Raw genomic sequence first — 27,715 nt, 5'->3', positions numbered from 1 at the left:
TATTAGGGGAAGTTTCTGTGTTTGCAAAGCATGTTTGCAGCACCGGAGGTGGTTCTGTTGCATTGTGTATCGTTCGCACAAACCCCATATTTCACTTCCATGTAAGAGGGATCCTTTGTTGCCTGCAGGATCCTTAGAGGAAGCCAGGTGTCCTGCTTTTACAGAAACTGTCCTTAAGCAAGAACAAGCCACACAGTTGTCCTTTTTATTAATTTGGCCATGCACAGAAAAGGACATTGTATTGAATTTCATACAATTTCATACATATAAAAGACAAAAAAAAAAAAAAATCAAATAATACACTTAGTACCAGATTGGTGCTTTCAACCACACAAAAAGTCAGACAGAGCTATTCTTTCACACCTGAAAAATTCTTCCCCGGCCCTGAGGTTCTTAACGCTGCGTCCAGATTGGGCAGTTCCATAGTTTTGATGTCCGCCCATTGCATCTTCTCCTGTGTGCTGGGTAACCATGCTGCTTCTCTGTTATACTCTCCGGGAAACTCATGTAAAGATCTCCAGGACTCTTCTGTTTCACCTTGGGTTGGTGGTGTGTTAACTGCATTAAAGCTCTTTCCCAGGTCCCTGCAGAGTTCATTTGGGTACTCTCTAAATGTTTTCTATTGATGTCTCTCGTTTCTGTGTCTCTGCAGCTGTGTTGTGCTTCTGCTGTTATTTTCAATTTATATTCCTCCGTTACACTGTAAACCGGTGTGATGTGTCTAATTGACATCGGTATAGAAAAACAAACACATAAATATGAAGTTACGGCCTTCCTGGTAATGCAGTGACCTTAAGTTTGAGATTTTGGATCTTTTATACAGTTTGGTTTTTGTTGGTGTCCTGGATCCTTCTCTGTTACTTGTGACATAAGCTGCACTCGGGGATTTTATCTTTTTTTTTTTCTCTAAACACCTTGTTTCCAAAGAGGAAATCTCGTCTTCCTCCTGTTGCTCTGGCCCATGTCCTTGGGGGGGTAAAAGTTTGAGGTTAGTTCCTGCTGGCCCAGAACCAGGTCCAGTTTATTTCAGTGACATCAACAAATGGGCCCTTCGTGCAGTTCTGGCCTCCTTGATTTTACCGATGAAACGTTTTACTTTGGGTGTCACGTTCACCATGGGAAGACTTTCCCCACCCTGGAGTCCAGCGCACACAGTCCAGGAGCTCAGCTATCACTTCCTTCCCGGTGCTTGGCTGGGCTTAAATTGCTCTCATCCTCACGTGTTGCAGCCTTATTATTCACTCACGTTAAGCTGTTTCCGCCTCCTACTCTTCCAGCAGTTCCAAAATCTCTCTTCATTCCTCCCCTCTTAGATGCATGACTCTTTTGTTCGATGATGGCGTTGTTTTTGTACTCCTTTGCTTTTCTTTAGCCAGTTAGGGATTTTAAATTTGAATCACTTACCATTTGCAGCTTTTGTTTTGTTACTATAGCTTTCTCTTCCATTTTATTTTTTTTTTTGATGGGCTCTATTTTTAGATTTAAATGCAGGGTTTATGGCGTAACAATAGCGGTGTCTTATCTCCATTTTTATCTTGAGGGGGTCTGCATAACTATTTGGTCCTCTTAATTTTATCATTCGTTACTCTGGGTCTGTCTCCTACCATGAACAGGTGTGTACCAGGGCCTATAACTGCACCAGGGGTGTTGTCTTCACCTGAAGATTCAGCACTGTCACTACCATCATCATTAACCCTTGTGCTAAGGATGAAGGCGGGCCCCCCCCCCCATTTTATCCTGGGTGATGGGTAGCTCATGTGAATTTATTATTTTCCATCTTTTCATATTTCAGAAGTAGTGGTGGCTCTTCAGAGATTTGCTTTAGAAGTTGTAGAATGACATCACCATGTATGCTAAATAATTTTACTGTATTAAATTATTCTCTGTTAGTATGGATCTTCGGCTATGCTTTTAAATTTGTTATCCAATTAAAGCTTCTATCATAATGTGGTCATGTACATGGTTTCTCTGTTGGGGTAATGTCTCCAAATGGGTTCATTTTGTGCATACCCTGACAGGACTTCACTTCACTTGCAAGCCAGGGTATGTCGAACCTGATTTCAGTGTCTCAAACTGCTCTCCCATAGTGGATCTCATAGTGTACATTTAAATTTGATTTCCGTTTAAAGCTCTCACCACATTCTCGACATATATATGGTTTCTCGCCTGTATGGATCCTCAGGTGTGTTTTTAAATTTGAATTCTGATTAAAGCGTTTATCACACTCTGGACATCTAAATGGTTTCTCTCCTGTATGGATCCTCTCGTGGGTTTTTAAATTGGATTTCTTGATAAAGTTTTTACCACACTCCAGACAGGTAAATGATTTCTCGCCTCTGTGCATCTTCTGGTGTATTCTTAGATAGGAATCTGAACCAAAGCTTTTAGCACATTCCATGCACTGAAAAGGTTTCTGCCTAATGTATCTTAGCTGGTGAGACATCAGTTGGTCTTTTCTTGTCAAATTCTCTCTCCACTCCGTGCAAGTGGATAATTTCTGTTCTATGCTTGTCTGGGGTCTAGTGCTGATTGTCAGATTTACAGAAATGCTGTCTGTATCTCTTCTGGGTTCTGCATGGATTCTCCTTTTCTTGCTTGATTCAGACTCTCTCCTCCGGTCTCTTCTCTCCTCTGATCTCTGGATAAACTTTTCTTTGTCTTTCTCTGGGAGCATCTTCTGGGTTTCCTGGTTCACAGCACATCCCATCTGCTGCTTCTTATTTTCATGACTGACCCCAAAACCTGCTGGGTAAGAGAGAAAGTGCAGATGTTATTTCATATGTTGAGGGCACAGGAAAAAGTTCTCAGGCTTCCTATTCAGACCTGAATGTGCAATGGAGAGCTAAGGGTATGCGTTTTACTCCAACAAAGAGTATTCGGAAGGAAATGGAGTTTTGGACGGACCTGCCATTAAATCCAATGTAGTCACTGTCAGATTCAGTAATTGATAGAATTGAGATAAAAGGGTATTATCTCAGTCATTAAAGGTTATCAAACTGAATTCAGGTGGCTTCCTTCTTTATCAGGCCGATTCAGTACGGTGTGCTCAGGCCAAGCGCACCATTAGCCCCGTTTGGACGCGCATCCAACCCCCCCTAAACTAATAGCGCCCTCAACATGCAAATGCAAATGTTGATGAGCCTAATAGTCCCGAGCGATACAGAAAGTAAAATGTGCAGCCAAGCCGCACATTTTACTCTCAGAAATTAACGCCTGCCCAAAGGCATTAATTTCATAGCAATATTAAGTCAGAGGCCCCAAAAATAAAAAAATTAAAAATCTGCCTGCGGCCCAGAAAACAGACGCTAAATTTTGCCGGCATCCTTTTTCCGAACCCATGGCTGTCAGTGGATTCGACAACCGACGCCAGTAAAATTAAGCGATGGCTGTCAAACCCGCTGACAGCCGCCGCTTCTGCCAATAAGGAGGTGCTAGCGACGCGCTAGTGCCCCTAGCGCCTCCTTATTAGTGCGGGCCCTCATTTGCATACTGAATCGCGCGCCCAGGAGAGTGGCCTGGGCACGCGTTGGGAGAGCCGGCGCTCGCCTTGGAGCGCCGGCTCTCCCGCGCATTTTACTGAATCGGCCGTAAGAGAGGCTGCATTATGCATTATTACTGCTAGAGGACTGGTGTATGTGGACAGAACCAATGAGACTTATAGGTGGGTCTCTGATGAAGAGCCAATGAGAAGCCTATGCTCAGGGAGGCTCAGTTAACCCTTTCTCTGCACTCCTTTAGGTTTAAGCTTATAGTGAGTCTGTTTGACACATTGGGGATTTAAAGCCCATCCTCACTGCTGTATGAGACCTGTTAATGTCACTTTAGGGGTTACCCCATTCCCACTGGGAGATATAAGGTGGCAGCAGACACACACAATGAGATGCTCAAATATAAAGCTTCCTCTGCTCACCATACAAAAAAGGAATATTCACTTCTGGTGTCACCTCAGTAACATTCAATCTCTAACCAGGCAGGTGAAATAGCACTGAAGCACACACCAGAAGAATTTCTCCGAACAGCTAAATAATAATACAAAACAAGGAGGAACGAGATCTCAGATGACAGCATGCCCGGCTCAATGAGAGCTCAAAAATCACAGTCCCCTTCAATCATAGGTCAAAAAAAACCCCTCTACAAAACATCTCTTTATTTGAATCAAAAAGTTCTCTCTCTTTATTATTTCTATATGAAACTTATCTCAGTTTCTGCATAAATAGGAACTGACTCTGTATATTATTTTCTTTTATTCTTCTTTTTTCTACTTGCAGCTAAGATGGAAAAGTGCACATACTGGAGCTGACACCGACCAGCATTTTGCATAAAGCTGCTTCAGGGCAAATTTGTACACACTCCGACTTTTAAATGATGATTCTTCCAGCATTTTAACACTGCTCTCGGCACAAAATGACAAAAAGACGCTCACACTCCAAAGCGGATTACATTAGGTACTGAACGAGGGTCCATATTTAAAAGCCATTTAGATGGATAACATAACAGAATTTAGCTGGATAAGATGGGGGGCAGTAGGCGTTCTGGGGAGGAGCAGAGTTAGTTAAGTTAGCCGGCTAACCTAACTGGTTGACTCTGGTCGGGCCGTAGGGCTGTCCTAAAGTTAGCTGATTAGATATAAATGGCGACTGCATTGCTGAATATACCCTGCTAGTTAGCTGGATATGTTTATCCGGCTAATCAGCCGAGCAGCTGAAAATGGACCCCCTACATACTTCCCTGTCCCCAGAGGGCTTACAGTCTAAGGGCCGGATTTTAAATCGGTTTATGCGCATAGGTGGGGCCTTATTTTCAAAGGCCCGGCCATGCGTGTAAGTCCCTCAAATTTGATTGCATTATGATTACTAATGCCAAGCAGCTTCACCACAATTAGCCTTTGCGCCAGACTCCGCATTTAATTGAAAACTAGATTTAAACTATCCCCCCCCCCCCACACCCCCATTGGTTCTTGGACCAGCTGCCCCATCAAGCAGACATTTATGGTGTCTAGAAATTTAACCTCCATGATATTCCTCAATGAGACATTCACCCAATCGATACTGAGGTAACTGGAATCTCCTATCATTATTGTGTTTCCGTGCTTAATAGCCCATCTAATCTCTTTAACATTTTATAATGTTTCAGTGTCCTGGTCAGGGGGATGGTAGTAAATCCTCCTCCCCATCACACACAGAATTTCTATCCATAAAGATTCCAGCATGCAGTTTGTTTCCTGCAGAATCAGTATCCTGTTTGACTCTATGGAATCCTTAACATATAGGGCCACGCCACCACTACTTCTGTCTGCTCTGTCATTTTGATATATTTTGTACCTCGGGATCACAGTGTCCGATTCGCTATCCTTTTTCCACCAGGTCTCTGGCATGCCTATTATGTCAATATCTTCATCCAGAGTCACTAACTTGCCAATCTTATTTTTTTAGACTTCTGGTATTTGCATACAGACACCAAAATGTATTCTTTTCCTTATTACTAAAAGGTGATTCAGGCAGTTTGGAATCATCCATCTATATCTACCTCAGCTTTTTTCCAAACCCTCACAGTCACCGCAACCCAATTTCCCTGTTTTGCCAGTATCCTTTGTAGATAATTCACTCCAAACCATGCACTCCTGTTGGCTTTCTGCCGTAATCTAGTTAAAAAGCTACTCTCTCTCTCTCTTTATTGAGTGTTAGCGCCAGTAGTTGCATTCCAGTTTGGTTAAAGCGGAGCCCATCCTACCAGAAAAGGTTCTTCTCTTCCCAAAAAGTTCCCCAGTTCCCAATGAATTTGAAGCCCTCCTCCCTGAACCATGTTCTCATCCACACACTACAGAGCTCGGCCTGCCTCTGGGGTCCTGCCCGTGGAATGGGGAGCATTTCTCAGAATGTACCACAGGACATTCTGGTTTAGTTTCCTGCCTACTAGCCTAAATGTAGCCTCCTTCATTTCCTTATGGCACCGGCATAGACTATGACAGCTGATTCCTCTTCAGTACTCTCTAAAATTATCTCTAGGTGATGTATGACAGACAAATTACCAAGCGACCCTCACAGCCTCCAGCCACCCAGCTATCTGCAATCCTAATGGTGATTTAATCTCTCTCCTCGCTTAGCTGCCCCTCAGAGTGCCTGGAAAACAGCAAGGAAGGCAATCTATAAATGCCGTGAGGGTAGACAAGATAGAATAGATGCCAGATGTCCTTAAAACAGCTTTATTGTAATGGAGACAAACCGCGTTGGAGGTGCCCGACTCTGGCCAAGTTTTCCCAACAAAAAGGGGGCGAAACTCGGCCAGAGTCAGGCACCTCCAACGCGGTTTGTCTCCATTACAATAAAGCTGTTTTAAGGACATCTGGCATCTATTCTATCTTGCCTACCCTCAGAGTGCCTGAACATATGCACCATCTGATCCCCACGCCCTTCCGATTGGCTTTTTTTTGTTTGGCTCAGCCAACAAGCACGTTCTGCCATCCATTCAATCCTTCTTATTGCAAACCTGCAAGTGCAGATCAACAGCCGAGCTCCACGTGTCAGTCTTATGCCAGAGAGGTTCAGACTATAGGGAGCTGGAGCGATGTAGATGTTCCTTTGGTAGGATTTGGGGTGTTTTGTGTTCAGTAATGATGGGACTTTCCACCCTGCTTTGTCATCTTTGTGACAAGGGATGGGATCTGGGGCCTCGCTGTCAGCTCTGTGGACCCGAGGTACAGATCACTCCTGGCTCGGGCCTGCATTCCTGCAGAGGCTGAGGCTGTTTCTGAGATTATGTGGGAGGCTTGTGGTGCATTCTCCTGACGAAAACAGAAAATTGGGGGGTTCAGCATGTCTATAGTTTCATTAATGACCTGCATGGCACTACTTGGGCACCAGAAGCTAAGATTTTTCAATAGAAGACAGCCAATATTCAGTGAGCCTTTGGAATTCAGTAGGCATTCAGGGTAGGAAAAGCCTCCCATGACAAAATCCTTTAGAAATCAGAATGTGAGGTCACGTGATGTGGTGAGCCGGGGAAGGCGGAAAACCCTTGAGCTCCGAGTGCCTAGCTCTCTCAGCGCGATTTTAAACAGCAATTACGGCTCCAAACTTCATCCCACTGGAGAAACTGTGAGTGCCTATGTCCATCGCCAAATATATGAATAAAACGCCACCCCCGATGGCATCCAGAACGACTAAAAAAGATAAAGAAAAAACGCGGGGCTCCGAAGCCAAAATGGCCGCCGCGGGCGAAATCGCCGGGGATCCCGTTTCAGCAGGGCTCACGCTGCCTGCTATTGAGCACGTTATAAAAGCTGCTCTGGATGAAAAACTGGCAGGGCTGAAGGCACAAATAGAAGAGGTGCATGTGGCAGTAGCTGAGCTCTCCCCTCGTCTTGACCATGCCGAAGGCAGAATTTCTGTGCTGGAGGATGATGCCCGCAGTGCTGAGACCAAAGCTGAAAAGCAGGGGAAACTGTTAGCCCAGCTCCTCGACAAGGTAGACGATTTAGAAAACAGGGAAAGGAGAACCAATCTTCGTTTTTTGGGGTTTCCTGAAGAACTGGAGGATGCAGCTATGGGAGAGTTACTAGAGCACTGGCTCCCTGAGGTTTTAGATTTACAGCAGTTCAAAGGCTCCCTGAAAGTGGAAAGAGCACACCGCTTGGGAGTAAAAAAAACAAACCTCATCAGGCCACGGCTAGTCATAGCAAAGTTTCTTAGTTTCACTCACAAGAACGAAATTTGGAAAGCTTACAGGCGCAAACCAACCATTTCCTATGGGAAGCATAATATTAGGATTTTCCAGGACTACGCCGCAAGGGTGTCTGAACTACGAAAGGGATTCTCACCTATCTGTTCCCAGCTTTTCCAGCAAAAAATTAAGTTTGCCCTTCAGTATCCAGCGAAACTCCGGATTTGGCATAAGGATCAACAACTCCTTTTCCAAACACCAGAATCAGCGGCTGATTTTTTGAAATCCGTCCCGACCACTTCAGCATCAGGGGAGCAGGGCTGAGATAACAGCTCTGCGGACGTCGCCGCTTCTCTACGTTCTCTATGTCTCCTGTGACACCATCTTGGTGGATATGGGGGAAGCTTCACCCCATTCCCATTCTGCCTTGTTCAGTTCAGAAGGGAACAGACCATCTCCTGTGTTCACGCCTTTTTGCTCTGCCCAGTTCTCCAACCAGCTAGAGATCCCTAATTAATTGCCATGCCAATTTCACTCATATGTCTTCATGAACACTGGCTTTACTCGGTGTATTCTTTCTTGGGGTCCTGCTGGCAACGATATGGAGCTACAGCGCTCGTACACAAATCAAATGACCTCTACGCCTCCAGGATTGAGGCTTTCTATTCTATGGACTCAACAGGGGGGGGAATGGTATGGGGGGAGGGGAGGGATATGTTCTAAACATCAAAATCACAGAACATATAGAAAGACATGGTTTAATGGAACAAAGTCAGCATGGCTTTACCCAGGGCAAGTCTTGCCTCACAAATCTGCTTCACTTTTTTGAAGGAGTTAATAAACATGTGGATAAAGGTGAACCGGTAGATATAGTATACTTGGATTTTCAGAAGGCGTTTGACAAAGTTCCTCATGAGAGGCTTCTAGGAAAAGTAAAAAGTCATGGGATAGGTGGCGATGTCCTTTCGTGGATTGCAAACTGGCTAAAAGACAGGAAACAGAGAGTAGGATTAAATGGGCAATTTTCTCAGTGGAAGGGAGTGGACAGTGGAGTGCCTCAGGGATCTGTATTGGGACCCTTACTGTTCAATATATTTATAAATGATCTGGAAAGAAATACGACGAGTGAGATAATCAAATTTGCAGATGACACAAAATTGTGCAGAGTAGTTAAATCACAAGCAGATTGTGATAAATTGCAGGAAGACCTTGTGAGACTGGAAAATTGGGCATCCAAATGGCAGATGAAATTTAATGTGGAAAAGTGCAAGGTGATGCATATAGGGAAAAATAACCCATGCTATAATTACACGATGTTGGGTTCCATATTAGGTGCTACAACCCAAGAAAGAGATCTAGGTGTCATAGTGGATAACACATTTAAATCGTCGGTTCAGTGTGCTGCGGCAGTCAAAAAAGCAAACAGAATGTTGGGAATTATTAGAAAAGGAATGATGAATAAAACGGAAAATGTCATAATGCCTCTGTATCGCTCCATGGTGAGACCGCACCTTGAATACTGTGTACAATTCTGGTCGCCGCATCTCAAAAAAGATATAATTGCGATGGAGAAGGTACAGAGAAGGGCTACCAAAATGATAAGGGGAATGGAACAACTCCCCTATGAGGAAAGACTAAAGAGATTAGGACTTTTCAGCTTGGAGAAGAGACGACTGAGGGGGGATATGATAGAGGTGTTTAAAATCATGAGAGGTCTAGAACGGGTAGATGTGAATCGGTTATTTACTCTTTCAGATAGTAGAAGGACTAGGGGACACTCCATGAAGTTAGCATGGGGCACATTTAAAACTAATCGGAGAAAGTTCTTTTTACTCAACGCACAATTAAACTCTGGAATTTGTTGCCAGAGAATGTGGTTCGTGCAGGTAGTATAGCTGTGTTTAAAAAAGGATTGGATAAGTTCTTGGAGGAGAAGTCCATTACCTGCTATTAGGTTCACTTAGAGAATAGCCACTGCCATTAGCAATGGTTACATGGAATAGACTTAGTTTTTGGGTACTTGCCAGGTTCTTATGGCCTGGATTGGCCACTGTTGGAAACAGGATGCTGGGCTTGATGGACCCTTGGTCTGACCCAGTATGGCATTTTCTTATGTTCTTATGTTCTTAGTTAGCACTAGTTCCATTTCTGTACTCAATCACTTCTTAAATCTACACTCTTATCTCCATCTGCAACTCGCTGCTATGCAACAACACCACAGACAAATAGTACGGGCCCGGTCGGGAATCCAGTTCTCTTGGAATGGAGGGGGGGCCAGGCTGGGAGCCTCCACCTCTACCTACACTTGGTCATTTTCACAACTGTTTCAGCAATTGCTCAGTCTGTTACATGCCTAACCTGATATCCTGGAACGTCAATGGGTTGGGCTCGCCAGTCAAACGTCGTAAAGTGCTTGATCACCTTAAGCGCCTTCATACGGACATTGCCGGATTGCAAGAAACACACCTCACTACAGAGGAAAGTCAAAAACTGCAAAGAGATTGGGTTGGTTCCTGTGTCTTTTCAGCGGCAGTCAACAGAAAGGCTGGGGTCGCAATACTAGTTAGCAAAACGGCGAACTTCCACACTGTTAAAAGTATCGCGGACCCGGAAGGCCGATTTATTTTGCTGATTGGCCATTGGAACAACCTACCAGTCACGCTCTGTAACATCTATGCTCCCAACGAGTACTCGCACTCCTTTTTCACATCCATCAGTAATTTAATTCACACTCACGCACAGGGACAAATATTCCTTTTAGGAGACTTCAATTGTGTGCACGATGTCTCCATTGATAAGAGCCCGCCGCAACTGAGACGGTCCACTAAGACTAAGCAAGGTATCGCATTCCTCTGTCACCAACTACAACTCTTGGATGTATGGCGTGTGCTCCACCCAGGCGAATTAGACTATACTCATGTGTCACGTTCCCATCTGTCCTTATCTCGGATCGATTATATTCTTGTCTCGCAGGCTCTCTTCTTCCAGATACAGAAGGCGTCCATTGAAACACAAGTGATTTCGGATCATGCTCCAATATCTCTTAGCTTATCTCCTCTTCATGCCCAGCAAGGCGACCGCATATGGAGATTCCCCGGCTATCTTAAAGATGATAATAAATTTAAGGACTATCTACAGCTTAAATGGAAAGACTACATGGAAAATAACCAACAACATGCGTCAGACCCTCAGCTTCTCTGGGAGGCAGGGAAGGCGGTCCTAAGAGGAGACATCATAGCTTATGTCCACCGGCGAAATAAGCAACTTAATCAGAACATCTTGCATCATGAACAACAACTTGCGAGAAGCAAGCGTGAACTTAACATGTCTCCCTCCCCCCAACACAGAAAAGAATACTATAGCATTCTAGGGAGCCTGAACGCACTCCTACATATGAGAGCGCAAGCCTTTATTCAGAAAGGAGAACAGAATCTATTCCGATTTGGAAACAAATCTGGCAAATTACTGGCGAACTTGGTCCGGGCTACCAGACGGAAAACCTTCATAAATAGCATGTATTCCACCACTGGGACCATCACCACAAACCCACGGGACATCTGTGAGTCATTCCGTACCTTTTATGAACACCTATATACTCCAGACCATGGGAAGGGGGAAGCAGAGGAAAAGGACTTTTTTCAAACTTTGACGCTGCCACAGCTCAATGCCCCTCAACAGGACTTCCTCAACCGACCGATCCAACCTTATGAGGTCTCGCAAGCCATATCCTCCACCCATGCAGGGAAGTCGCCCGGACCAGACGGCCTGTCATATGACTTCTATAAAATACTTCAACCCCATTTGGCTGTCCCCCTTACTAGCTTTTATGCAGCTGGTCTGGCGGTGGGGCGCTTTCCTCCCTCCTTTAACACAGCTCACATCACGGTCTTACCGAAGCCTGGCAAGGACCCCCTACAACCTTCGTCTTACCGCCCGATCTCTCTACTCAACTGCGACTTAAAGCTCCTAGCGAAGGTACTCACAGAACGCTTGAATGTTCTACTGCCCTTCTTAATATCACACCATCAGGTAGGGTTTGTAAAGGGACGGTCCCCGCATGCTAACATCTTAAAGCTTGTGTCTGCCATGGAAATCTGCCAATCTCAACAAATCCCCGCACTTGCCATCGGATTTGACTCTGAAAAGGCGTTTGATAGGGTAGCCTGGTCATATCTTTTTTCCACCCTCCAACGTTTTGGAATTTGCGGGGAGTTTTTGAAATACCTCAAACTTTTATACCACTGCCCTCTTTCCCGGATACTGGCCAATGGATATCTTTCCAACGATGTTCACCTGGGGCGTGGAGTACGACAGGGATGCCCTCTATCCCCACTACTTTATATCCTGGCTATCGACCCCTTGCTGCGCAAATTAGACCAATCGTCGATCATTCACGGGTTTGGGGGGCCGTGTCACGACTGTAAGATAGCGGCCTTCGCTGATGACGTATTGGTTTTTATTACCCAACCCACACAATCTTTGCCTGAAGTACTACGGTTGCAGCATCAGTATGGTCAATTCGCAGGTCTAAAAATAAACCTGGATAAGTCCGAGGTCATTGACGTCACCGGTTCGGTACATAACACTTGGACTGGCGAATTCCCTTTGCGCTGGGTCTCTAAGGAACTCAAATACTTGGGAATTCGCATACCCACCCACATCAATCTGCTATATCAAGTGAACATACAACCACTATTAAATCAAACCACCATCAAGTTACATCAGTGGGCGTCCCTGCCTCTCTCACTCTCTGGCCGAATTCAATTGGTCAAAATGATCTTGCTCCCCAAGTGGCTTTATCTTCTGCAAATGGCCCCTTTATGGATCACCAAAAAGGATTATAAACTTTTTTTAAAGGCACTGCGAATCTTCCTCTGGAGGGGAAAAAAAGCGCGTTTACCTATGGCGGTTTTGACTGCTCCGGTGGAGGCGGGAGGTATGGGTTGCCCAGACCTGCTAACCTACAACTTGGCATGTACCCTTCGCTATGTAAATGATTGGTTATTCTCAACGTCCAGGTATGTCCCTTGCACCCACCTCCTGGAGTGGTATGGAGTTACGTCTCTGAACCCACTACTGCATTTGCCAATTACACTGCTCCCACACCACCTCAAAAACTATATACTACTACGCTCTTGTCGGAAAGCATGGATTATGCTTTGCACTAAGCATCATTTGTCCACACGTATGACCCCCTTACTACAGATAGTGGGCAACCCGCTTTTTGAACCTGGACATTGTAGGGGTACCTTTCACAAATGGCAAAACGCTGGGCTCACCTACGTCTACCAACTTTTCGAGGCGACTACGGGTCACTTTCTCACGTTTCCAGAATTGCAGGTGGTTTATAAGTTCCCAAACTCGGATTACTTTGCTTATCTACAAGTAAGACATTTCGTTCGCAGCTTAAACTTCTCAACGCCGATCTTACACACTGCCCAGCGGATACAGGAACACCTACAACCGGGCCCAGTAAAAAAAACTGTCTGTCTCCAAACTTACGAAGTCCTTACTAGCATCAGCATCCTTGCCATCTCTAGATAAGCTCTATCGTAAGTGGGCGCAGTGGGCTAAATGTACAATTACAATGGAAGACTTTAAACGCAGTGTCGTAACTACGTCTGAAATCACTGTCAATGTACTACTTCGGGAAACTCATTATAAATTCATGTGGCAATTTTACATTCCACCTAACCGAGCCTACCACATGCGGCTTGTTCCCACCAACAAATGTCCCAAATGCACGATTGAAGATGGAGATTATTACCATTGTTTTTGGGACTGCCGGGAAATCCTATCGTTTTGGGCACAGCTTTCCCGTTTCTGCTCGCAATTGCTACATATAAAACTACCCATGGATCCTTCTCTTTGGCTTTTTGGAACGCTGCCAAATACAGTCGGCTCTTTGAGTGCCCCCAACCTGCTATTCTTAACAAAGGCGGGCCTGTTGGGGAAAAAATCCATACTGCAGACGTGGACCACCCATCTTGCGCCGACCAAGGACATGTGGTTCAAACAGCTGGTGCATCTCTGTGCGATTGAACTGGCAGTAGCAAGGACTTCATCTGCAAAGACTTCGGCTCTACTAGCGCTTACGTGGTCCCCGTTAACAGATTACCTGTCACCTACAATCCAAGCCACTAATACCATACCGTAATAATAACAGCGGACATATTTAACTGTATTATTCACTTTGCTAATTCTACCATTATTGTCCATATGCTATGACTTTGATGTAGATCTCGATGTTGCTATAAGCAGACATTCATGTTCATGTTCATGTGTATATTGTTCTCTGCAATTAACTGAAATGGAACTAGGAAGGGGGGGAAGGGGGGGAGGGGCATAACTAAGTGAATGGGTAACTAAGTAAAGAGCAGCAAAGTTACAAGGACTACAAGGAGGGACTTGTTCGATATGATTTATTCTGTTATATGATGGTAACCCTACCATAGCTGTTTACTTTAATGGGACAGTATTGATGATTTCATCATAAGTCTGTACCTTGTTGTGTTGTCATTCGTTATCTTGGATTTTGTACCATCGGAATTGTACATTGTTTACCTTCCGTGTTTTCACTGTTATTGTATCTCTTATTTTACGAAAACCCAATAAAACATGGTTTCAAAAAAAAAAAAGAAATCAGAATGTCCCAACCAGCTTCTTCCTCCTCCCTCATAAAAGATAGAGAGGTGCCTCCAGGTTGCCCCGGGGTCCTCTCCTGTCCCTGAGCTCTCCCCTCACCTCTCCAGGAGCTTTTCAGTCTTCTCCTGAGTCTCGGGTCCTGCTGGTCCCTGACCCACGGACCTTCCTCGTGCTCGATCTTTGATATCAGAGAAGGTTTCCCAGCTGAAGAGCCTGCTCCAAGCCAAAAAGAATTTCATCATCTGTGCTTAGTTCTGGAGACATCATATGAGAAAACATAAGAGGGAGGCAAGAAGCAGAGAAGGGCAACCAAAATAGTGTGGGGTCGGCATCAGAAGCCGTATGAGATGGAACTTGAGGATCTACATAAATATACCCTGGGGAGGAATAAGAGGGGATAGGATACAGACCATTAAATACCTGAAAAGTATTAATAATGCACAGGAATAAGAAATGACTACTTTCCTGATAATTTACTTTTCTTTAGGATAGACAGATGAATACAGAACCAGTGGGTTATGCACTTCTAACAGCAGATGGAGTCGGAGTAAAGCAGACAACATAAGAACATGCCATACTGGGTCAGACCAAGGGTCCATCAAGCCCAGCATCCTGTTTCCAACAGTGGCCAATCCAGGCCATAAGAACCTGGCAAGTACCCAAAAACTAAGTCTATTCCATGTTACCATTGCTAGTAATAGCAGTGGCTATTTTCTAAGTCAACTTAATTAATAGCAGGTAATGGACTTCTCCTCCAAGAACTTATCCAATCCTTTTTTAAACACAGCTACACTAACTGCACTAACCACATCCTCTGGCAACAAATTCCAGAGTTTAATTGTGCGTTGAGTGAAAAAGAATTTTCTCCGATTTGTTTTAAATGTGCCACATGCTAACTTCATGGAGTGCCCCCTAGTCTTTCTATTATCCGAAAGAGCAAATAACTGATTCACATCCACCTGTTCTAGACCTCTCATGATTTTAAACATCTCTATCATATCCCCCCTCAGTCGTCTCTTCTCCAAGCTGAAAAGTCCTAACCTCTTTAGTCTTTCCTCATAGGGGAGTTGTTCCATTCCCCTTATCATTTTGGTAGCCCTTCTCTGTACCTTCTCCATCGCAATTATATCTTTTTTGAGATGCAGCGATCAGAATTGTACACAGTATTCAAGGTGCGGTCTCACCATGGAGCGATACAGAGGCATTATGACATTTTCCGTTTTATTCACCATTGCATTTCAATGTGTTATCTACTATGATGCCTAGATCTCTTTTTTGGGTGGCAGCACCTAATATGGAACCTAACATTGTGTAACTATAGCATGGGTTATTTTTCCCTATATGCATCATCTTGCACTTATCCACATTAAATTTCATCTGCCATTTGGATGCCCAATTTTCCAGCCTCACAAGGTCTTCCTGCAATTTATCACAATCTGCTTGTGATTTAACTACTCTGAACAATTTTGTATCATCTGCAAATCTGATTACCTCACTCGTCATATTTCTTTCCAGATCATTTATAAATATATTGAAAAGTAAGGGTCCCAATACAGATCCCTGAGGCACTCCACTGTCCACTCCCTTCCACTGACATCAGCTCGCCACTATTCTCTGTAAAAGCCAACTGTGGACAAATTATCAAAACTTGATTAACACCAGATAACCATTCCAGTAGTCAGTCAACAAGAACCACTGAGCTTAGACAAAGAACGTATTAACACTAGTCTAGGGACTGGATTAACACCAGTAGCCCCGGACCATGTAGCCACGAAATAGGACCATAACTCCATTATTCAGCAGCCAACGGCAGGAAGCTGGATTCATCTGTCTATCCTAAAGAAAGGGAAATTAGGAAATTATCAGGTAAGTAGTAATTTCTCATTTCTTAGCGTCTAGATCAGGGGTGGGCAATTCCAGTCTTCGAGGGCCGAGAACCAGTCGGGTTTTCAGGATATCCCTAATGAATATGCATGAAATAGATCTGCATACACCTGAGGTAGAGTGCATGCAAATCTCGCTCATGCATATTCATTAGGGATATCCTGAAAACCCGAATGGTTCGCAGCCCTCGAGGACTGGAATTGCCCACCCCTGGTCTAGATAGATGAATCCAGAACCAATGGGATGTACCCAAGCTACTCCTGAATAGGGCGGGAAGCTACCCTCGGTCCAGTCAAAACCGCATGTGCAAAGGTTGCGTCCTTCTGAACCTGCACATCCAAATGATAATACCTGGAAAAGGTGTGTAAGGAGGACAACGTCGCAGCTTGCCAAATGTCGATGGGAAATAATCTAACCTCCGCACATGACACTGTCTGAGCCCTAGTGGAATGAGCCCTAACCTGACTACATAATGGCTGCTCGGCATCCACACACACGGCCGTAACTACCTCCTTAATCCATCAAGCTATAGTAGCCTGTGAAGCCGGCTCGCCCTGTTAACCTCCGCTGTGGAGGACAAACAGGTGATCTGTCTTCCTGAGAGGTTTAGAAACCACCAGACACTTCACGATATGTCTCTTAACATCCAAGGGTCGCAATAGGCAATATTCCTCCGCATCTCTCTATCCAGAGATGGCAGAGAAATGGACTGATTCAAGTGAAAATCCAAGACCACTTTTGGCAAAAAGGAAGAAACAGTACGCAGCTGTATTGCCGCTGGAGTCACTCGAAGGAACAGCTCCCGGCAAGACAAGGCCTGTAGCTTGGATATTCTACATGCAGAACTGCCACAAGAAACACCGTTTTCAAAGTCAGTAATCGGAAAGAAAATGTATGCATCAGTTGAACCGTAGGGCCTGCTAAGAAATCCAAAACCAGATTGAGACTCCACAAGAGCACCGATAACCGCAAGGGAGGACGAAGATGTTTCACTCCTTTCAAGAAACAGGCCACACCTGGATTAGCCGACAAGGGTCCACCATTCACCTGGCCCCTAAAACTGGCAAGAGCCTCTACCTGTACCTTTAATGAACTAAAGGCCAATCCTTTTATTCAAACCATCCTGCAAAATTTCCAAAATGAGCGGGATATGAACTGAACATGGAAGTACCCCTCAATCTTCACAGCAAGCCTCAAACACTAGCCAAACCCGAACATGGGTTAAAAAGGTGGAGAACTTTATAGTTCCTGGCAAGTTGGCAACCACCACAGTAGAATATCCATGCCTCAGCAAGTGAGCCCTCTCAAGGGCCATAGCATAAGACAAAATCGAGACGTATCTTTGTGAAGAACAAGTCCCTACCGTAACAGATCTCTGTGTGCTGCAAACTGGAGGGGGGAATCTACCAGGAGCCTTCACAGATCCGCATACCATGGTCTCCTGGGCCAATCTGGTGCCACCAAAAGCACCATCACCCTGTAACCTTAGATCCTCTGAACTATTCTGCCCAACATGGGCCATGGGGGAAAGGTATACAGCAGCTTGTCCTCTGGCCATTCCTGCATGAGAGTATCAATGCCCAAAGACTCTGGATCTCTCATGCAGTCGCCAGCAGATCCAGAAACAGCAAACCCCAGCGATCCACTATCAGTTGAAATGCCTCATCTGACAATTTCCATTCTCCTGGGTCCAGACTCTGCCTGCTGAGAAAGTTAGTTCTTACGTTGTCTTTTCCTGCAATATGTGAAGCTGAGATCTCCTGAAGATGCACTTCCACCCATTCCATAAGTTGGTCTATTTCCTGTGACACTTGCTGGCTCTTGGTTTCTTCCTGCCAATTGATGTAGGCTACTGTCCTTGCATTGTTAGACATTATCCAGACCGTTCGACCCTGCATCCTGTCGCTGAACTGCAAGCATGCCAACCGGACCGCCTGGGCCTCAGCCGATTGATGTTCCAGATAGAGACTCTTCTGCACTTCAGCGCCCTTGCGCTGTCAGCTCCTGACAGCAAGCTCCCCAGCCTTGGAGGCTCGCATCTGACATGAGCACTAGCCATTCTGGTGAACTTAGGGAGACCCCTTCCTTAGATGATCTGCTTTTAACCACCAATGCAGCTGAGTGCAGTTTTCCATCGGCAGGTGGAGCCGAATCGAATAGTTTTGAGACTGTGGACTCCAACGAGACAGCAGAGTGCGCTGAAGAGGATGCATATGTGCCCTTGCCCACGGCACCATCTCCAGGGTTGCCATCATCAATCCAAGTACCTGCAGATAGGACCACACTGTCGGGCGTATTGTGTTCTTCAATAGACACATCTGCATCATCAGCTTCTGAATATGGCTCTACAACAGGAACACCCTATCCTGTTCTGTGTTGAACCGAACACTGAGATACTCTAGCGACTGAGACGGCTGAAGATTGCTCTTGACCAGGCTCACGACCTAACTCCTGCAACAAGGAGATCACCTTGCGCGAGACACGAAGGCTCTCTTCCAGACTCTTGGCCCGAATCAGCCAGTCACCCAAGTACAGATGTACCAGGATCCCATCCTTTCTCAACTCCGCTGCCACCACTACCATAACCTTGGAAAAGGTTCTGGTTGCGGTGGCCAAACCAAAAGGAAGTGCTCAAAACTGATGACGCCCCAAAACCACGAAATGAAGACATCGTTGATGCTCTAGTCAGATGGGAATATGCAGGTATGCCTCGGACAAATCCAGAGATGTCAGAAACTCCCCTGACTGTACTGCCATTATCAATGAGCGCAAGGTTTCCATACAAAAATGAGTCACATGCAAATGATGTTGACTCCTTTGAGATCCAGGATGGGACAAAATGAGTCCTCCTTCTTGGGCACAACAAAATAAATGGAATATCGGCCCTTCTTTTCTTGAGACATGGGAACTGGAACCACAGCACAGTCTGGACAATGTACACTCCAGTGCCTCTCTTCTGTGGAGAGTTGCAGTGAGACATTATGAACATGTTCCAAGGAACACTGCGAAACTCCAGCGCACAGACATCTTGTATCACCTCCAGAACCCACTGGTCTGTCGTGACCTTGACCCACCTCAGATAAAAAAAGAGAGATATGACCTCCTACCTCCTGTTCCCAGAAGTGGGTTGGCACACCTTCATTGGGAGTCTTGGGTGCTGCACTACCCAAGCCTGATCCCTGTCTGGGCTGCCTGGGACAAAAGGACTGAGATCTACCCAAAGGTCAAGTCCTCTGAAAGGCCTCTCCTCTGTAGAGCTGAAAACATCAGAACCCCCAGTTCGACCTCTGGAGCTGAAGGAACATGGAGCTTGTTTCTTATTGACTAGTAATTGGGGAACCAGGGACTCACCCCCGTTATTGGACATTTTCTCCAGCTCACTCACAAACAAGAGCAAGCCTTTAAAGGGAACTTCATAAGGTTAGATTTCGAGGTTGTATTGTCCAACCAACTTCTCAGCCACAGCTGACGCCTAGCTGCAACTACCAAAGCCACCCCTATGGCCGAAGTGCGGACCAAATCGCAGCCTGCATCTGCCAAAAAGGCAGCTGCTGATTTCATCACTGCCCTGGAATTTACACCAGACTCATTGACCTCCTGAGAGAGCAGCAAAGAAGAGCGAGCCACCAGGGAACAACAAGAAGCTATCTACAAGGTCATTGCCATCGCCTCAAAGGCCTGCTTAAGGATGGCCTCAATCCTTCTATCCTGTGCATCCTTCAAAGCTTCTCCCCCTTCAATGGGAATAGTTGGCCACTTCGTAACAGCACAGGCAAGGGCATCCACCTTTGGAATATGCAATTGCTCTCTCACAACTAGATCCAGGGAGTTCAGTCCATCCAAGACTCGTCCCCCTTTAAAATTTGCTTCCGGGGCGCCCCGTTCAAAATCAATTAACTCTTGAATACCCTCCATAGTAGGAAAGAAACATGACGCTTTATGCAAGGAAACCAGAATGGGATTTTTCTTTGGCTCAGACATGGATTCAGCCCCAGGTACTCTCAGCTCTTCAATGAACAGGAAATGAGATTCGGTAACTCATCTCTATGAAAGATTTGCAACATAGTTCTACAAGGTTTCAATCCTGGAGTAATCTCCCCATCCTCCAGGGAGTAAGGATCGGTCTCATCATCCATGCCATCTGGATCCCTATCGGGAAAACCAGCTCCAGGTGTACTCCGACGCTTACCCACAGCACCAAGCATGCGAGATTTCACTGTCTGTGACTGGATAAGGTTGGCCGGGGCCGAGGACTGCACCTGATGAAAAGACTGCAGTCTTTGAAAAGTTTCCAGCCAAGGGGGAGACCGCCTAGAGGTAGGGAAAGGAAGGAGGTGAGCAAAAAAAAAAGAGAAAAAAGCCCCCCCCCCCCCCCAAAAAAAAAAGGTTTCCCTGGCTCCTAATATAAGCAAGAGATCTGAAAAGCTGAGGACGGCGCATTCCCTGCAGTACCCATGGAAGGGTAGGAGAAACCTATGCAGAACATTTAACATCATTTCATTAATGATAAACGATCAAACCTGTAACATCCCTAAGGGCAGAGGTTAAATCCGGACAGGGTCTGGGCGAGGTTCCCAGCACTGCCAGTTGCCCCTAGCTATACCGGATTTCGCAATATGAATTTTCTGTGATAGTCACATGTTATTTGATGGCAGAAAAATCACCAACTGGCCCATCCAGTCTGCCCGTGCCACTGAGGATGCCATTCCCAGCTGCCAGGCCGTAGAGAGCCACTGCTCGTAAGATCTCAAACCTTATCCAGGAATGGTCTCGCGATCCTTCCTTCTCTATGTTTTCCCATCGTGGGTAGACGAGCGCACAAGAAACCCTATTTAGTTCAAGCCCAGCACCCCTCTCTTTTTCTGCCCAACCACAAGCCTTGTGATAATCTAAATAGCTACCAAAACTAGTGTAGCTATGGCCCTAACGTTTGGCATCCAAGGTCTCTGTGGTCTTTTGAGGCTGCTTTTAATGCCTAACCTTGTCTCTACAATAAATTAACTTCCCATTAGAACATATCATAAGAAATGCCACGCTCTCCTAATGCCACACCCTCCTTATGCCACGCTCTCCTAATGTGCGCCGATCAACCTCTCCAAGGCACCCGGTTTAATATTTAAATGGGCTGCTGCAGTAATTGATTCTGTGCATGGGACAGACCAAGCCACGTCTGGCAAGTTAAAATCTCCCACCAACACCACCTTCCCCTTCCATTTCCACCTTCTGGATGTCTTCGACAAGATCTCTGTCCAGTTCTTGTGCATGAGTCGGGGAGGTCAGTAGGACTGAAGTGTCATCTCCCCTTTAAAATGGTTGGCCTACAGCCTCGCCTCCCCTCCCCTATTCCCCCCCCCCCCTGCATTGCTATCATCCTCCCCCTTTTCTGTCATTCCTATTCTTCCTGAACAGATTATAGCCTGGTACGGCTGCATCCCGTGCACTGAGGTCGCTGACCCATGTCTCCATGAAGGCATCAACGCCCGGGTCCACATCTGCCATTTCATCTTGCAGGGTGGGGATTTTATTGCCCCGAGCACTCTTCCTGCTATTTCTCCTCCCCGCCTTGACTAGATTCTGTATATCCCCACACGTATTCCCCTGGTCTACCCTATTGTGCAAGAGTAGCCTGCCATATTCCACTCTGCTATCTTTGTTAGTTCATTAGAATGAAAGAGTGAATCTCCTCCTCTTCTAGTTTAAACACCTATCAATATAGGATCGGAACCTCTCACCTAGGGTTCTTTCTCCTTTCACGGCCTGTTCTTGGCTCCATTATGTAAAGCCTTCTTCTTTATACCAGGTTTTTTTTACCACTTGCCTTATCCCCTGCGCTGTAATGTTTTACACCCCCCCCCCCTGTTTTGCACGAATGGGGTCATCGGTCCCCATTCGTTCTGCTATACTGACTTCAGGATCCCTTCTTTCTGCTCCCGCGATACTTAAGAATTGGGTTTGTTACTCTCGCTAGCCAAGGATCCCAGGAGGCATTCGACAATTTTCTTTCCCTGCAGACGCGCCACCAGCTTAATGCCTTCGGTAACGGAGTCCCCGGGCGTTAGGAGATTTTTCCGTTCCTGGGAGATCTTTTGACGCTGCCTTTTTGGGTTTTTCCTTTGCACACAGCGCGGGTCTTCCTTCAACTCTTTGTTATCGCTTCGGCTGCCTTTTCTGGACTATCATTTCTTTTCAAGGTCACCGAAGGTATTTTGTGTGGCTGTAAAACGGGTGGGGGGGGAAGGAGGCGTCTCCGAGTCGCGTGTCTTATCCTGTCAGAACCCACTGTAACCCATCTACTGTTGGCTCTTTGGATCCTTTGTGGGAGTGAAGGCAGATTTTCTGGATGCTGGGGCTGATGCAGCCCTCATTTTAGCCAGCCCCTCCTTAAGTTGAGTTAACTCCTTCATTGCAGAGAACTGCAGGCAGACAGTGTAATCTCTGAGTCTTCAGATGAATTGCCTCAGGACTGGCGTCCCACGATTATTACACACTGAATCATTCCCACTGTTTCAATTCTTTTAATTCCATGTGAAATACCTCTATTTGCTGTAAAGAAACTCCAAAACTCCCTAATATTATCAATTAATTGAGCAAGGTTTCTGACAGATCTGACCTTGGACTAGATAATAAAATAGGGTAGGAAATAGGGTAGGTGGCACACTCAAGCGGCAAAGAGCACTACAAATCAAATAGCCAAGCTAGTGAACTGCAAACTGGCAGAGATATTGGCTAGCAATCAGAAAGCAAGCACAATTCACTTCAACCCAATCCTGGTGCTGTCTCAAATACTAGCAGGATATGTAAGGGCTGATTTTTAAAAAGGATTTAGGCACATAAATCAGCTTATTGTATAAGTCCGCTTTTAAAATTCAGGCTAAAATAGCAAGTAGCACATTTAAGACTAATCGGAGAAAATTCTTTTTCATTCAACGCACAATAAAGCTCTGGAATTTGTTGCCAGAGGATGTGATTAGTGCAGTTAGTGTAGCTGGGTTCAAAAAAGGTTTGGATAAGTTCTTGTAGGAGAAGTCCATTAATGGCTATTAATCAAATTGACTTAGGGAATAGCCACTGCTATTAATTGCATCAGTAGCATGGGATCTTATTGGTGTTTGGGTAATTGCCAGGTTCTTGTGGCCTGGTTTTGGCCTCTGTTGGAAACAGGATGCTGGCCTCTTGGTCTGACCCAGCATGGCATGTTCTTATGTTCTTATGTGTACGCTGCATACACAAATTTTACCTCTCCACTGACCGCTGAAAATTATCCTCCCTAGTACGAGAGACCGGGAACATTCCGGTTAAACCTCTAGTTCCTCTCATACTGAAAGCCTTCAAAACATTTCAGTGCGCAACTTCTCATAACGGAATAAAAATTCATCCTTACCCAGCGATGCCAGAGTTTCATAATTCTCCTGCATGGTCTCCTTGTAAAGCTCCTTCTGCCATTCTTCCAACATCTCCCACTCGTCCTCGGAGAAATAGACAGCGACGTCCTCAAAGGTTACAGGGACCTGGAAGAGGAAGAGGGACCCGCTCAGCACCCGCTCAGCCTCAGGCACAGCAGCACGCATGCCAGATTAAAAAGGACCTTCCACGCCCGCGTTCAGGGTAACCCTTGGCATCAATTCCAAAGAACAACCCCTTATTAAAAAAAAAAGACAACTTCCCGTTACGTCTGAAGCCTTCCGGGGGATACGTTTTAGGACTTTGGGGTTTTTTTTGTGCTGAAAGGGATAAAAAGGGTCGGAATTTCTGCAGAATAGTAAAAAAAACGTAACACAGAAAAATGACAGCAGGTAAGGACCCCTTCTCCCACCAAGTCTGCCTGGCTGTTCCCGTCTACATTGCTCTAGCTAAGGTTATAACCCCGCTGCTGGCTGTACAAGCCTGGCCACCTGCAGTCGCTCGTTATCTGGAGGGGAAAATCGGTCTCGTTCCGCCATCGCCTGCAATGTTACTTTGCTTCCATTGGCTCGCACCCTACTTCTGTCGCTTCAACCAGTTTTTCCCAACAGTTAATAACAACTCCCTCCCGTGCCATCCGGCTATTTCCCACCCCTCCCCCCCTTTTCTTTTTCCAGCTCAATCAGATCCAGAAATGGGACTCTGGGGCTTTGCACCTTCAGTCAAAGCCCCAGCCAGGGAATCCTTTCCTCTGTTTTAACGGATACTCCCCTTACAGATCGGTCATCGCAGCAATGATCCTGAGATGGGGAGGGGAGGTGGGACCATGCACCAGCTGCCACGGTCATTCACGACCGCAACGCTCTTCCCCTCTCCCCCAGCGGCTGCGAGTGCTATCGCTGCGGCATCGCCAGCTGACCGAGGCTGCGGAGGCGGCTCTCTTTATTCGTAACGGGGGTTCCCAAACCTGTCCTGGGAGCCCACCTCGCCCCAGCCAGTTGAGTTTTCAGAATCAGCCGCAGTGAATATGCATGAGAGAGATTTTACGCACGGCCTCCACTGCCTGCAGATTTATCTCATGCTGATTCATTGTGGCTAGGGTCTCCCAGGCCAGGTATGGAAACCACTGATCTAGATCTTACTTACGGGCCGATACAGTAAACCACGCGCACAGGCCACTCACCTGTGTGCGCGATTCAGTAACTTATTTAAATTAAGGCCCACGCCTCTTTTTTTTTTTAACGGAAGCAGCGGCTGTCAGCAGGTCTGACAGCCGACGCTCAATTTTGCCGGCGTCGGTTCTCAAACCCGCCGACAGCCACGGGTTCGGAAACCGGACGCCGGAAAAATTGAGCGTCCGGCTTTCAACCCGCGAGCCCATTTAAAAAAATGTTTTTTTTTTCATTTTTAACTTTTTTTTTTTTTTAACTTTGGAGGCCTCCGACTTAATATCGCCAGGATATTAAGTCGGCGCCAATCAAGAAGTGGACTGTGAGGGAACTTCTCAACCCCCTAGACCAGTGGTCCCCAAACCTGTCCTGGAGGGCCACCAGCCAGTCGGGTTTTTGGGATGTCCTCAATGAATATGCATGAGAGAAAATTTGCATGTTATGGAGGCAGTGCATGCAAATTTTCTCTCATGCATATTCATTGAGGACATCCCAAAAACCCGACTGGCTGGTGGCCCTCCAGGACAGGTTTGGGGACCACTGACCTCCCTTCCTCTTTCCCTATCCTGCCTTCCCCCATCCCTATCCTAAATCCCCCCAAATGCTTTGTCCTACCTTTTGCTCCTGAGCAGGAGCAAGTTGCGCGAGCCGGCACCCGATCCCCCGGTACAGCAGCAAATTGCCACTGCGCTGGGCGCCTATAGCCCCACCCCTCGGACCGTCCCTTTTGCTAACCCCAGGAGTTACACGCGTCCCGGGGGGGTTTAATTGTGTGGCTGGGCCCTTTGAAAATTGGCCCGGCGCGCGTAAGGCCCGGGTTTCACGCGCGTAAGCCTTTCAAAATCTGGTCCGTAAAGCGGCTTCTTGGTGATATTTGTTTCAAAATGTAGGTCACGGCAATTTAAAATGTAAACCTGTAACCTTTTCTACATGGTTTTATGGGGGGATCTTAATTTAAATGGAATATCAATCAAATGTAAGAGGCGTCGTATTTGCAGATGAAAAGAGAGTGCTTCAAGTTGTGGGTTTTTTTGGAGCTCAAACCTCTCTAATTCAGGAAACTCATCTTACGGATCAAGAACACAAAACTTAGAACTGATTGAATGGGACAAATCTTTTTTTTTGGCCCCATTTAATTCAGAGTAGGGGGAGCCTGATTCTTCTTTCATAAATCATTGCCTATTGGGTTCAAAGCATCCTCGCACGATCCTGAAGGTAGTCGGATCATACTAGTGCACGATCTTTTCTCATCTAGCTTTGTATTGGCGACGTATAGGGGATGCTACTGGACACATTTCCCGTTTTTAGCTCATTTGGATGCTGATTGAGGCAGGGTACAGATGCTGAACTGCTCCTAATGATGACAAAAACCCCGATCACCTCCAAAACGACATGCACAAGGCATGTGGAGAATTCAGAAGCCCACGGGTAGGGAAATCCATGTGCTGCTCTGCACCTTGGAGTTGGATAAGCAACTGAACAGTTGATAAAGGGGAAGATGTTTAGAATTTAAGTGCATATTCATTGTGGAGCCCTTGATTTGACTGAGATGATTTTATTTTAGAAGTCCATTATTCTATGGTATTTCACCCCTTTTTTCATAATTTAATATTATTAATGGCAAAGTAGAAGGCATTTGGGATTTTGTAGTTTTCACTAACGTTTTTTGCCTGGTACCTAAGTTTTCTAAATAACTTTCCACCTCTGATCAGTCATCTGAATTAAAAAAAAATTATATACTTACAGGAAATACACAACAATAGTTATTTAAATATCTTTAAAATAATTTTCAAAATAGGATACTTGTTCCCATGGTGTCTGTAGTGAGTGAATAGTTTATAGGGAGTTCGGGGAAATAAATGTACAAATCTGCTCTTAAAATGGAGAAAATGCACGTATGTGATAAACGATGCTATTAAACCCCTGATCTCCGAGGAATGATCCGCAATGTGGACCTCCGGGGGGACTGCGCACAGGCTTTGCAGGAAGAAATTCTCTTTTTTTTTTTGACCCCAGTATTTTCCTCTAGCTTCTTTTGTCTTCCAGCTCAGTGAAACCTGCCCCGCACTCCACGTGCATTCCTATCCAGGGGTTTCTTTCCTTTTGGTGAAGCAGCGATCAGATGCACTGAAATCCCCCCTGATTCAGGATTATCTAAGAGCCTGAAGCATAGAAAGAAAAGTCAGAGCATAATAGCCCGTCTTCCCGAGTTCAGCCCCCGATCTACTTGGGAAATTAGAAAAGAGCCCCTAAACCCTGCAAGAACCTTTCCTTCCTTTCGCACAAATGCATGCAAAGCTCTGTAAAAAAGTTGCCTCTGCCCAGAAGTGCCTTTGTCTCCTCTCTTCTTCCCAGCCCCTACCTGCGCAGGCTCTGCCTCGGCCATGCTCTCTCCTGCTCTCCTGGGGAGGGGGAAGCTGCAGGCCCTCTCCCGGTCCCTTCTCTCTCAACGGCTGAGGCTTGCGGAGAAGCGGCAGGAAATGCTCTGGGTTAGGGGGGAGGGAAGGAGGGATCATCATCATCATCTATAGGCAGAGGAAGAGACAGGAAGCCCCGCGGTCTCAGGGTCTCGTGCCGGCGCCATCTTGGGACTGGCAAAAAGCTGCTGAGGCTCCGGTTACAGCTGCCAACCAGCTCTGTGTCAGGAAGGGCACCGATCCAGTTTTGGGCTTGACTCTTAACTAGAAGGCGGCAGTTCAGAAGGAATACTCTCCATTATTCTCTGGCATTTTTCCTGGATGAAGAGTTCAGGAGGAGTTGGGGGGGGGGGATGCTGGAATATACAGGGTAGAAACTCTGCTCCTAAAAATCCAACCCTTCCCTGTCCCCTCCCTGGCAGCAGTCTCCAGAAACAGAAGACCAATTCCTCTGTACCCCCCGGGGAAGAATCAGAGGGCCATGGATGCTCTTGGGAGGAAGGTCTTTCAGGGCCCTATGCTTATTGCCCGCAGAGCAGC

General features: G+C 46.0%; 1 protein-coding gene across 2 annotated transcripts; it reads right to left on the bottom strand.

Annotated features, from left to right (window-relative positions):
• Positions 1 to 189: 189 nt before the first annotated feature.
• LOC115083747 (zinc finger protein 566-like) lies at positions 190 to 27,329 on the bottom strand. 2 transcript variants are annotated; one of them, XM_029587744.1, is made up of 4 exons: positions 27,121 to 27,329; positions 23,570 to 23,696; positions 14,404 to 14,517; positions 190 to 2,745 (listed from the first exon to the last, which is right to left on the bottom strand). In XM_029587744.1, the coding sequence occupies exons 1-4, from the start codon at positions 27,142 to 27,144 to the stop codon at positions 2,069 to 2,071; spliced, it is 942 nt and encodes a 313-aa protein (XP_029443604.1). In that variant the 5' UTR covers positions 27,145 to 27,329; the 3' UTR covers positions 190 to 2,068. The 2 variants fall into 2 exon arrangements, with proteins under 2 accessions (XP_029443604.1, XP_029443605.1); XM_029587745.1 differs by having other exon boundaries at positions 190 to 2,742.
• Between the last annotated feature and the right edge of the window lie 386 nt (positions 27,330 to 27,715).

Source organism: Rhinatrema bivittatum, chromosome 2 (genome assembly GCF_901001135.1).
Source record: "Rhinatrema bivittatum chromosome 2, aRhiBiv1.1, whole genome shotgun sequence".
Classification (NCBI taxonomy): domain Eukaryota; kingdom Metazoa; phylum Chordata; class Amphibia; order Gymnophiona; family Rhinatrematidae; genus Rhinatrema; species Rhinatrema bivittatum.
This window is presented reverse-complemented; position numbering and strand designations above follow the sequence as displayed.

What these genes read in the sequence shown, in the direction of transcription:
- LOC115083747 (XM_029587744.1), bottom strand. Translation starts at nt 27,144, where the DNA reads ATGGCCGAGGCAGAGCCTGCGCAG. An exon ending in CCGAGGCAGAGCCTGCGCAG is followed by an intron (nt 23,697 to 27,120) that starts GTAGGGGCTGGG and finishes TTCCTCTTCCAG; the next exon opens with GTCCCTGTAACCTTTGAGGA. An exon ending in TGAAACTCTGGCATCGCTGG is followed by an intron (nt 14,518 to 23,569) that starts GTAAGGATGAAT and finishes GGCTTGGAGCAG; the next exon opens with GCTCTTCAGCTGGGAAACCT.